We start from the raw sequence: 11,160 nt of genomic DNA, 5'->3' as shown, positions 1-11,160 counted from the left end.
ACTTGGCCAACTTGACATATAGCTTGTTGTCTCGCAGTATATCCAGCGTCTTGCGTAGGGCTTCCAAGTGAACGTTCACGTCTTGTGACTTGGTGAAAATGTAGATATCATCGTAGAAGGATCTTGTATGTTTCAACCGGCGAAACAACTTCGACGTCAACATGTGCATAGTACCAGGTGCATTGCAGACTCCCATAGGCAACACTAGGTATTCCCAGAGTCCGTTTGGTGCTTGAAACGCCGTAAACTTGATGTCTTCTTCACGCATTCGGACTTGGTAGTATGCAGACATCAAATCCATTGTCGAAAAGTAGTAAGCTCCAGCCATGTCGTCCATGATGTCTTCTTTCCAGGTCATTGGCACACTTTGTCGGATCGTATTCGAGTTGAAGTACCTGTAGTCGTGGACAATTCGCCACCCGACAGGCTTCCGCACACAGAAAGTTGGCGCTGCGTGCGGACTGATGCTTGGTCGGATGAGCTTCTTCTTCACCATATCTTCTACCCAGCGCACAATTTCACGTTGTTGCTCTGGCGACTGCCGCCATTGCTGACGGTACATTGCCACGTTTGGATATCGCACATCGATTCGATGCTCGATCTCGCGCTTCTCGGGTAGACCTTCAGGAAGTTCAGGACGGAACACGGTGTCCTTATACTCCTTCAGTAGCTCGTAGGTCGGGTTAGCACGAAAGCTTTCCCAGTCCGTATCCAGATACCGTTGGGCTTTGGCGCTACCAACGTTATCAGGTTGATCGTGCCGTTGTAACGAGCTTGCGACGCGCTTGATCGTATCGTTCGACAAAACCAGCATGAAATCAGGTTCGTCTGGAGTTTTGGTCTTGATTCTCAGGAACTTTCGCAACTTCTTCCGCGTGATGTACTTCGTCTCCACGCCCCCTGCATCAACAAATCCCATCGTGAACATCTTCTCCACGACGCTGTTGTTACCCCCAGCGCTGCTCTTCTCCACAGTGCCTTTATCCGAGGATGACCTCGTGTCACTCCTCTCTGCCGAGTCTCTTTCCGCTGACTCGCGGTCGAGTTGCCCGCAAGCAACTCTCGGGGTATCCGTCTGCTCAGTTTCACCAGCAAGTTCAACCGTGGACCTCACATCCGTTTCCAGCGTGGCGCCTCTACAGGAATCAAGTCTTTTCGCCGACAAGCCTTTCGCTCCGGCAAATCTCCGAAGCCCGGAGGCAATCACCTGTCCGCCTTCCTCGATCGGCCCACTGGTCTTGCTTGCTTGCTCCGGTTGCAGGATTTTCGTCTTTGTTCCTTCAATCCGTCGACCGCTCCAGTCGATCATCGGCTGCACATCATCGAAGAAAGGTACCCCGAGAATACAGTCAAATTCATCTGGAATCGCATAGACAACGGCAACACAGTCGTATGCTTCCTCCAATCCTTGAATCTTGATGGATAGAGCCAGTAGCTCTAGCTCAGCTTCAACCACTTGGTTGTCTCCCAGCTTGACGCGTATGCTCTTTTCGCTGAACTTTGTCGTCGAAAGCTGGTTCTTCTCGACCCAATGTTTGGACACGTAAACCGCTGTAGCTCCGCTGTCCAACAGCATAGTGGGTGTCGTGAAGCTCTTGTCGCCGACGCTAATCTCGCCACCAACGGAGAATAGCGGACGCGACTTGTACACGAGAGGGTTTTCACTCAGAACATTGATGCTGATATTCTCCAACATTAATGCTCCAGTTACTCTCTTGACCACGGCAGGACCCTCATTCACAGACGCGGTTTGTCGTTTCCCTGCTCGCCTTGTTTCTTCTTCCACGCGAAGCAGTTGGGCTCGATGTGACCCGGTTTCGTACAGTAGAAGCACGTGCGAGTCTCTTTACCGCCCTTGGGTTTCGCGCTGGGTTTGAAGCGACCCTTTCCACGGAAAGGTTTCCCATTGTTCCGCCCTCCTTGGTTAGCTTCTTGCCCAGTCGAAGCCTTCATGTAGTCTAGATGAACTTGGCGAGTACGGGCTTCCTCGACGTAGTGGGTCGCCTCGTACTTGACTGCAATGTCCATCGCTTCACTTAGCTTCGCTGGGTTTTGCAGCTTCACGTATCTGCGCGTGCCCTGCCTGAGACCTTTTGCGTAGTTCAGGACTTGGTCCAGCTCGCTCATGCCTTCGACCGGAAGATGAGAGCACTGTAATCTCCGTTGTATGACTCGATGTCGGCTGTCTGTTTGAGCCGTTGAAGCTTGTCACGGAGCGAGGCTTGATAGTTCGACGACTCGAAGTGTTTGAGTGCATGCTCACGGAAATTCCCCCACGTGTACTCATCCACTCCTGTCGCCGACGACCAATGCAGGAACCATCCGGACGCGGGTTTCTCCATCGCAGATCCGGCGATTCCTGGCAGTCTTGCGCTTGTGTCTTCAACTTGGATTCCGTTGATCCGGCACGCGTTCTCGATCTGGAATAGCCATTCTCTCACGTATTCACCACGCTTGCCCTAGAACTTAGGGAGGTTGTTTGGGACCTTGGATCGATCGGCGACCAACTGGTTGAGTCGGTCGATCTCGACACGTAACTGTGCATTCGTAGGAGGCATCGTCTTCTTGAACAGGGGCTGGGACCAACAAGTGCTACCAGTTTATCGTTGACGATGCAGATACTGTGAAGAATATCTGTGCAGGGGCGGCCAAAACGAGAAGTGATGAGGTTGCCGCCCCACGCAGTTCAGGCAGTTGGGGGCGAAGCTCCCACGGACTGCCCTACTCTGCGTTTATACTAAAGTTTGTATAGTAGTAAATCCTACCCTAAAACATACCCTAAAATACAGTAACAACTGTTACATCCTGAAGCATGACCGTGCGTGCATTCTCAAGGAACTTGATACCCATGCGATCCAGACAGCGCACCTCGCGAATAAGCTGCAAGATTTCTGTGTCAAAGTTCACGATACACCTACCAGTTTCTGGGAGACGGATAATGAGCGTAGCGTGAAGACCTGCTCGAGTGTGCTGTTTGGGCAGTTGAAGCGACTGCTCGATACTCGTGCTCGAGTCAAAACTCACATGGATAAACTGCTCGAGAGAAGCGTCGAGGTCTGCAATTTGGATATTGAACTCCACGTAGTCGCGATCGAACTTGTAATGAAAGTCAAGCAGGTCGTGTTTGTGGGCACGAAACTCCCAGATGATTGAGCGCCCATGTCTTCGAGTAAATGCTGAGCCTGTCTGTGCGCGAAACTGGTGACTGGTGCTGAACATGTCAATGAGTTTGTCAAAAAAAAATAAAACTTGCCAAAAGTCTGGATCTCACTGAAGTCGAGCTGCTTTCCTTTTGGCATCGTCTCTCCTTGGTGATACGATATTGTTCTTGATACGCCTCATTGGACTTCAGACACGACTCTAGTTAATGGAGGAGATCTTCCGGGACCTTGTACCAAGTTGCCTCACTGTGTGTGTGTGGGGGGGCTCGTTACCGACTAGACTGTCTTGCACAAAGTGATCATCTGGTTTCTTCACGAAGAGTTTGGTCGCCCGCTCGGTCGTATTGTAATAACGGGCGATGGTGTGAATCATCTTGATAAAATTCATAAGTGCCGGCAGAGCATCCACTACTGACGTAGGAGTTCCAGTGTAGAGTGGCTCGAAGAAGCGTTCAAACGTAGCAAGGTATTTCACATTGTCCTTGGCCTCATTCGACGCCTCCGTGATATTTGTGTGTCTACTTCCCCTACCGGAGCGGCGGCACAATGTTCAGCTTGTCTATGGCTCCATCCTACAACTTGGAGACGTAATTCATCACTCCCGTTACCACCTTGCACACCTTCGCCTTGAGGCCCATTAGTCTTTGCAGCGTCTGCTCCCAGTACTCGTGCTCGGTGGCGGGTCCGGCCTCGTGCGACTTCCACCTGCATTGATCGTTGTCGTCGAGATACACGTCCGTTTACTTGCACCAGTCCTTCACGAGCCTCTCAAGTGCACTACGGCGCCGTCATCAGACGACAGCTTGGACAAGCTCCTCGGGTCCGACGGGTCATCCCTATTATCGGGTTTCCTCCGATCCTGACCCGTGTTCATGGCCTTCAGGTTCTCCTGCACGTCGGTCCAGGTGCGCGAGATAGCAACGTGCAGAGGCGTCGACAGCAATAAGACGCACAGGAAAGTTGTATTGTGATTAAATCTGAACATTACCCAAGTTTCAAGTGTTGCTACCGCATTGTGAAGCTATGATGTGATGCATTATTACATCGAGTCGAATCGCGCTAAAAGTAACCACCGAGAGTGAGGATGGAGGCGCTCGTTTTTCATTCAAACATGATTCATTCCAGTTCAGAGCACTTTTCATTCCAGTTCACAAATTCCATGTTGCAATATACGCAACATCCAATGGCACTTGGGTTGGAGGATCAGCCGGAGTAAGTCGAAATCTATCACACGTCTCCTTGTCTGGCACCAACGCAATGTACCTGGCACAACCGGGAAACAGCGACGCATACTTGGCAAGCGCCACCGAGTCAATTTTGTGGTTATCGGACTTCGTGATTTGGATCAATCCGATCGCGTCGTGGTCCGCACCCCAGTTCAATTTCGCAACGCTATCTATAGTCACCAGACAACGGTGGATGGGTACCAATAGTCGACACCAGCCAGTTGTTGCATGAGTGCTTCACATTCCACTGCACTCCTTCCTTCGTTGCGATGTGAGTTGGCTTTAAACTCCGCCGCAGTATAGGTATGCTGTTGCTGCTTTCTTCGATCATATGGCCTCACCAGCAACTCGATCTTCTTTCCATCTCTTGCCATCGAATGCACGTAATTTTCAAAAGCAATCCCCATCAACGCGTCGTCTCCAATCTTGCGACCGTTGGACCACAACTTCTCGTAGTAGGATAGCTCGACAACTTTGCCAAGTTGCAGCAACGCATACTGAGACGTGATCCCACAAACCCACTTGCCACAATTCACATACTTGCGCAAATAATCCTTCTGATTCTCGGTCGATGTCTGCGCGGGGATTGTCTCCATCCGTAAGTGATCCACTTGTTGCACTGACGAGCGTCCATACTGTGTGCTGACGAGTTGGGTCACATAAGCAGAGGTGACACCAATTGCTTGGTCAATTGACTCTTCGGCAGCGTTCTTCCCGGCCAAGAAATCCCGCAGATTTCCGCCTGAAAAGTAGAATCTGTCGTTCATGTCGGATTCGGTCCATTGATGATGCATACCGATGGTACTCAGATCCGCTTTCGACCAGAACGGAACAATGCACTGCCGTAGTACCTCGATGTCGCTGTCCTTCATTTTATATTGAGCAGATGTGGCAAGCAACCGGAATCGACCCAGACGACCATAATCGAACTGGATGTCCCCGTTCAGGAAACCGTCCAGACACAATTCAAAGTCGCGATGTTCCAGCAGATCGAGGTCAGTAATAAGCGCATCTTCTTTTCGCCAGTATCGCTGATGCTCTGGGTCCAGATACAACATAGTGAACCCTTTCCGGTTCAACTTTCGCAGCAGAACGACACGCTTCTGTTGGCACAGCGCCATATGAAAGGCAAACAGCACGACCAGCATGCTTTTTCCAACACCAGGGGTGCCGACAAACACAATGCCGCGGTCTTTTTTCAGCTGGTTACGAAAGATTTTGATAATATCCAGTGTCTTCTTCCGAACATAAAAATACTTGGGGAAATCCGGTTCGATGTCGCGCAAGCCGAGCGCGAGGCCACCAACTTGCCACTCTTCGATCTGCAAGGCTGTTGCAATCGCGGTCAACTTCGTGTGTTCGACCGTAGTCAAGAATCTGGTCTTTTTGCGTGCAGGTTGGTCCGCACTAGCTTCTGCTTCTGGAAGTTTCACCAGTACGTGAATTTCGCCTTCCCCAGCATCGTCTTCGTCTGGAAAACGGAACGCTGTGTTGCCGATTCGATACGTCGGATCCATTCTATTCTCCTTCTTCTCCATGAGATCATTGATTCCTTTGGGAACCTCGCCATTCTCCAACATCGTTACATCAGGGTCGTCCGTCTCGAGCCAGTTGCCGCCCTTCTTCGCAAGGTAGAGGGTGACATCCTTATCAGAACGCGAACAGCCTGTCTTCTCCTTGATCATCTCCTTCAGGTGCCATAATTTTTTACGCTCGTTGATGTCCACACCAAAGACTTGTCCGGCTCCGGTCTCCACACACGCCAACGACTTCATTGCTTGCAGGCAACTTCTCACTTCTCGAATGAGGGAGAAAGAACACCTACAGATTATTTTCTAGCCAATCCGATCACTTCCATGAAGATATTTACAGTTCGGACAAATATATTTCCTCAATATATATAAACTATATAAGAGTGAGTTGATCTTAAACGATAAAAAAATAAATATATAGAAGTCTAAACAATGTGCGAGTACATTTCCCAGAGAACCACCAAAATCATGTGACGTACGAGGCAGTCGATGAACCTGTACGTGATGACCCTGCAGTTGGTGTGGTTATAGCTGATGAACACGCTGTTGATGAACCTGAGCCAAGTAGCTCGTATACTACAACTGATATTGTTTCATAACCAACCATGGCTGGGCAATTTATGGCGAGCATTGTGTCTGATGATGAATACGAACGACCTAAGTTGGGAGATTCACGGGTATTGTTACCAAATGCTGGATCACCACCAAGGTGCACGAAGTTGGAGATTTCATCGACTACAAGCACTGTGGTGATGCCACATCTGCCTATGGAAAAGACGGCAGCAATTTTCTCAAGTCACCACAATATTTTCATGACGAACTTGTGATCCACGCTCTCCGAACACATCGGTAAGGGGGTATATTTGCCGTTCCAAACGACTTGCAAGGAGATTGAAGAAGTTTGGCGTGCCAATCTACTTTTCCACTGAATATAGCATAACCTTCGTCATGCTGTCTGGATAATGACAGATGCTACCGATATACTCCATCAGGCCTTGATACATCTCAGAATCTTGAAGCAAATTTTACGCTTCAGGTAGTCTACTAACCCTGGGTGCAAGTCAGAATATCCTTTCTGCACTGCAAGAAGTTTCCTGGGCTCACGTCTCACGCACAGTCTCGGCCACTTGTGCTCTCGCCCCAGCAGTGGTGCCCTCCAAAACCCATATAAAACCGTTTGATCAGTGCAGTCGGTAATTTACAATACATTACTGAAGCGTTTAATGCGCCCCCAAATGGTTGCTGGTGGGCATAGTGAAATTCAGTCTCTAGTTTAATGATGCCGCTGCTTAAGAGTCGTATTAGAATTGTTTGATCTGACCGCGTTTTGGTCGGGTCAACAATTATTCGTGATTAAACTTTAGTGCGCGACCTTGCGTGAGTTTTTAGGAAGGCAACCAGTAGATTGGCTAAGCTGAATGTCTCCTTGTCATTTGGATCATGTTCCCACCTTAGATAGTATTCGCAAACCTGAGAGAAGTGTTGCGTTATCGCGAACAAGCCAATTCGCATCTTTGAGCTAAAGTTTTAGTACGGCTGAGAAGCTGCTGAATACTACTAACTTCGAGTCTTATCATTTGCTGAAACGATTGGTGCTCTACTTTATTCACGATTTCTACGTCATCGGAGACTCAACTATCACCTACTACACTGTAAGCCAACGGAGGACGATAACTCTGTGATAAAGACATACGATCTGCACTACAAGCAAACTATCTGGCATCCTCGACATGATTCCCTGCCGTGAATTCGGATGTTCTTGCAAACCCGTGCTGATCCGACGTAAGCTATAAGTCTGGGAAGGGTGGTTCGAAGGCCAACTTCTCTTGCGACGAACTTATCCGGTTACACCATTCGTTTAACACCCCGATTATGAGCTTCTAGAGGCGTCGACAGCAATAAGACGCACAGGAAAGATTACCGTATTCCTTATGTGCTTGCTGACATGCATCTGCATGATTTGCAACTTGTCGTCCAAACATTGATCAACAGTAATCTTCGACAAATGCAACAGTAGACAAATGTAACAGTAGTCATCAAACGGAAAATTGTATTACGCGCTTACCACTCGTCGATCTCGTCGCCATCATCGCTATCTAAGTCGTCGTCAGACGAGAGATCGCCTACAGTCTCATCTACCATGCTGAACTCCCTCAAGAAGGCCACAGCGGCGTCATCTAAAACGTCAGGAGCAGCGCGTTGATCCACTGCACCAGCTCCATCTCAGCGTCGGTGGGGAGGATGGTAGCGCTGCCGGTCGGGCGTATGTACTTTAGACTTGCTTGGCGGGGTCGGCGCACAACTCTTCGAGTTGGTCGTGCTCCTTACGCCACTGGTACATTAGCTTTCTTCTGCTCTCTTGCATGGCCTGCCAGCTTAGGAAAGTATTTGTCTAGCGTAGCGTCGACTTTGTTGTTAGCAAAGAATTTTACTATCTCCAGCTTCTCACTCTTAGTGAAGGAGTCCCGAGTATGCTTCGGCTCCTTTCGGCCGGTGCCAGTCACGCGGCTGCGTCCTGGTGGTTTCCGCTTCATGCCGTCGGCTGTGCGCTGCTTATGTCGAAATTGCAAGTGAGAAATTTGTGGTTGAGCTGAGCTGTCAGCAAGCACATAAAGTAAAACTGTACAATCAACACTCGAATTTGATTGGCAACTTAGATTTGTCAGTAAAATGAATCAGTCAGCAAGCACATAAGGAATACGGTATTTTAGGCAGCCAGCTCACGACCAAAATTTGAGGAATGTTGCCGGTTTCCAATAATCGCTGTCGAGTGGGGGAAATAGTAGTCTCGTGTTGTAGAGGGTGAGGAGTGGCGGGTAAGAGCTACAACTAAAAACTTGAAATGGCTAGCGATCGGGATACGGACGCCTCTCTCCTGACTTGCTGCTCTAACGTGCCGTGAGCGTACGACTACGTCTTGTGGCGATCCCACCCGCTGTCGCTTGGTCGCTCTCTCAGCTCGTTCGAATGTACACATGATCATGCAACTCGTCATGGCTGTCCACCTCTCGGCAGCATGTTACAGGCAGCTATCTGTACCAGGAAATAATCGCCACTGACATCGATATAATCTTTCAACCAAAAAAAGGGTAGTCATTCTTCAATAACAGTAGCAAGCAATCTTTTTGTACGATAGTACCTCACCTCGGTTCGCAACACAGCGCTATATACTCTGTGTGACGTGGACGTCCCTCTGCCAATGAGATGGCAGAGGACTCCCACGTCAATTGCTAATGCATACCTTTCTATTTATGCTGTACAGCGTAATAAAACATTGCATGGTTTATATTCGTTACATGCTATCCTACTGGTCAACATCAAGAATAATCATGATTATGGGACGCATAAACATGGAGTTTCATGCGACCTCATTGGCTAAAAATCCTGGAGATGTGCAAGAATCAAATTTTCGAGCCGAACTTTTGATTATGGGACGCGAGTCGCATATTTGGATCAAGCTACGTTTTGGATTAGTAGATTCTCATTGGCAGATCAGGATAGAATTAGGATCTGAGATTGATAGACTTTAGGATGGGACCTGGATACTTGTTTGCGTGTCCAGGTCGCCAAGAACTACTGGTTGTGCGGCGGCAATGAGCCGACGCCAAACTAACGATTCAATCAATCACTTTTCAACTTCCAATCTTCCTCTCAAGTGTTCGACGGGCGCCCGCCACTGCGCCCTCAAGCTTCGGGTCTTCGCATCGGTTTGTGTGACATACTAGCACTTGCCGTGTCAAGCTTCGGTTCAAGTTCAAGAAAGGTTTACTCGTGGCCACATCGTGGGAAGCGAGTTTTACCTGTGACTATTGGAGCCAGCCACATCGTGGGGAAGCTCTAGGTTGCGAACGTGCAGCTTTTGAGGAGCACACTTCGAAGAAGTGGGTACATTATCACTCCGTGTGGCCGGTGGAAATACCACGTAGGGGCTTTGCCTCCGCCTAGATCGGATTGTACCTAACCTTTGCTGTGTGCTGGGCTTTCACTAGAAGCCGGTTTAGCACCAGGGCGCCTGCATTGTGTCTGCGAAAGCGGAACTTTGTAGAAGTATAACGGTCCTTGGTTACCCGGTGGTAGTCCCTTGCCTCTTTTTCGATCTTTGGAGTCGGTCTATGGCCCGCTACAAGAAGGGTCACAACCAAAGCAGTAAGAGGAAGCATCAGAAAGCAAGTGACGTCAAAGTATCATCGACGTCCACTCCTGCTCCCCCACCTGTTACGGCGATTGACATCAGTCTTTTCTTCTCGCCAGCCGAGGCGGAGAGTTTCGCTAAACTTCAAGTGGATCTCCTCCGCCAGGTCAAAACGGCTAAGCGGGTTTTGGGCAAGTTTCGCAAAGAGACTTTCTGGATCAAGGACGAGAGCATCGAGGCCCAAGTTGATCGCCAACTTAACCTGGCGTTTCTGAACCTTTTGGAGTGCCAAGACAACCTTGCTGCGAAGCTTAACAGCCTTATTCGCCAGAAACCGCAGCAACACTAAGTTGTAAAACACTTTTTGAGCTTTTAATTCCTTTTCCGTTTTATTTCGCCGTATTTTACGGATCACTCACCGAAAAGTCCATCTGTCCTACCCCTAATGACTATGACAAGGAGTAGGGCAGCTGAGAGTGAATCGCCTAACCCGCGGCAACGCCAAGTGCCACGGACGGCTCAAACGGAGGCGGCAACGCCGCAGGAAGCTCACCACGAAGTCCCACCCGCCGGAACGGCAAACGTTGCACCTGACGCAATGTCAATGCAACAGTTAATGATCTGGTTAACGCAACAACAGCAAATGTATCAGACGCAGATGCAAACGCAATTTCAGATGCAAATGCAGCAAGCCAATAACCGTTTTGAACACTTGCTCGCATCACAAGGTGAACGACGGAAGAAGGATCCTCCCATGTATGAAGGGAAATTCGGTGAAGATTTGGAACTATGGATCTTTGCCATGGAGGAATATTACGCTAACAAGCGCGGATTGATGGAGGCCGATACGTCCGATTTTGTGACCATGATATCCAGCAGTTTAGGTAAATCTGTGCTAAACTGGTATCGCGCTTTTTCGTCAGATTGTGAAGCGGCAGGAGTTCCCAAAACATGGCAATTGTTTAAGGCGAAGCTACGTGAACGCTTTCGTCCCAAAGACTTTGAATACAATCTACGTGAGCGATTGTTTCAGCTGAAACAACACGGGACCATCCACGAATATGTGTCATCGTTTCAGGATCTGATGTCTCAATCCGAGTTGGAGATTT

General features: G+C 49.1%; 1 protein-coding gene across 1 annotated transcript; it reads right to left on the bottom strand.

The window, feature by feature from the left end:
* Positions 1 to 4,563: 4,563 nt before the first annotated feature.
* Positions 4,564 to 6,162, bottom strand: IUM83_04077 (uncharacterized protein; the record flags this gene model as incomplete). Its single annotated transcript, XM_067928119.1, has 1 exon — positions 4,564 to 6,162. The coding sequence occupies one exon, from the start codon at positions 6,160 to 6,162 to the stop codon at positions 4,564 to 4,566; it is 1,599 nt and encodes a 532-aa protein (XP_067793749.1).
* Between the last annotated feature and the right edge of the window lie 4,998 nt (positions 6,163 to 11,160).

Source organism: Phytophthora cinnamomi (genome assembly GCF_018691715.1).
Source record: "Phytophthora cinnamomi strain GKB4 chromosome Unknown Contig27, whole genome shotgun sequence".
Lineage (NCBI taxonomy): Eukaryota > Oomycota > Peronosporomycetes > Peronosporales > Peronosporaceae > Phytophthora > Phytophthora cinnamomi.
This window is presented reverse-complemented; position numbering and strand designations above follow the sequence as displayed.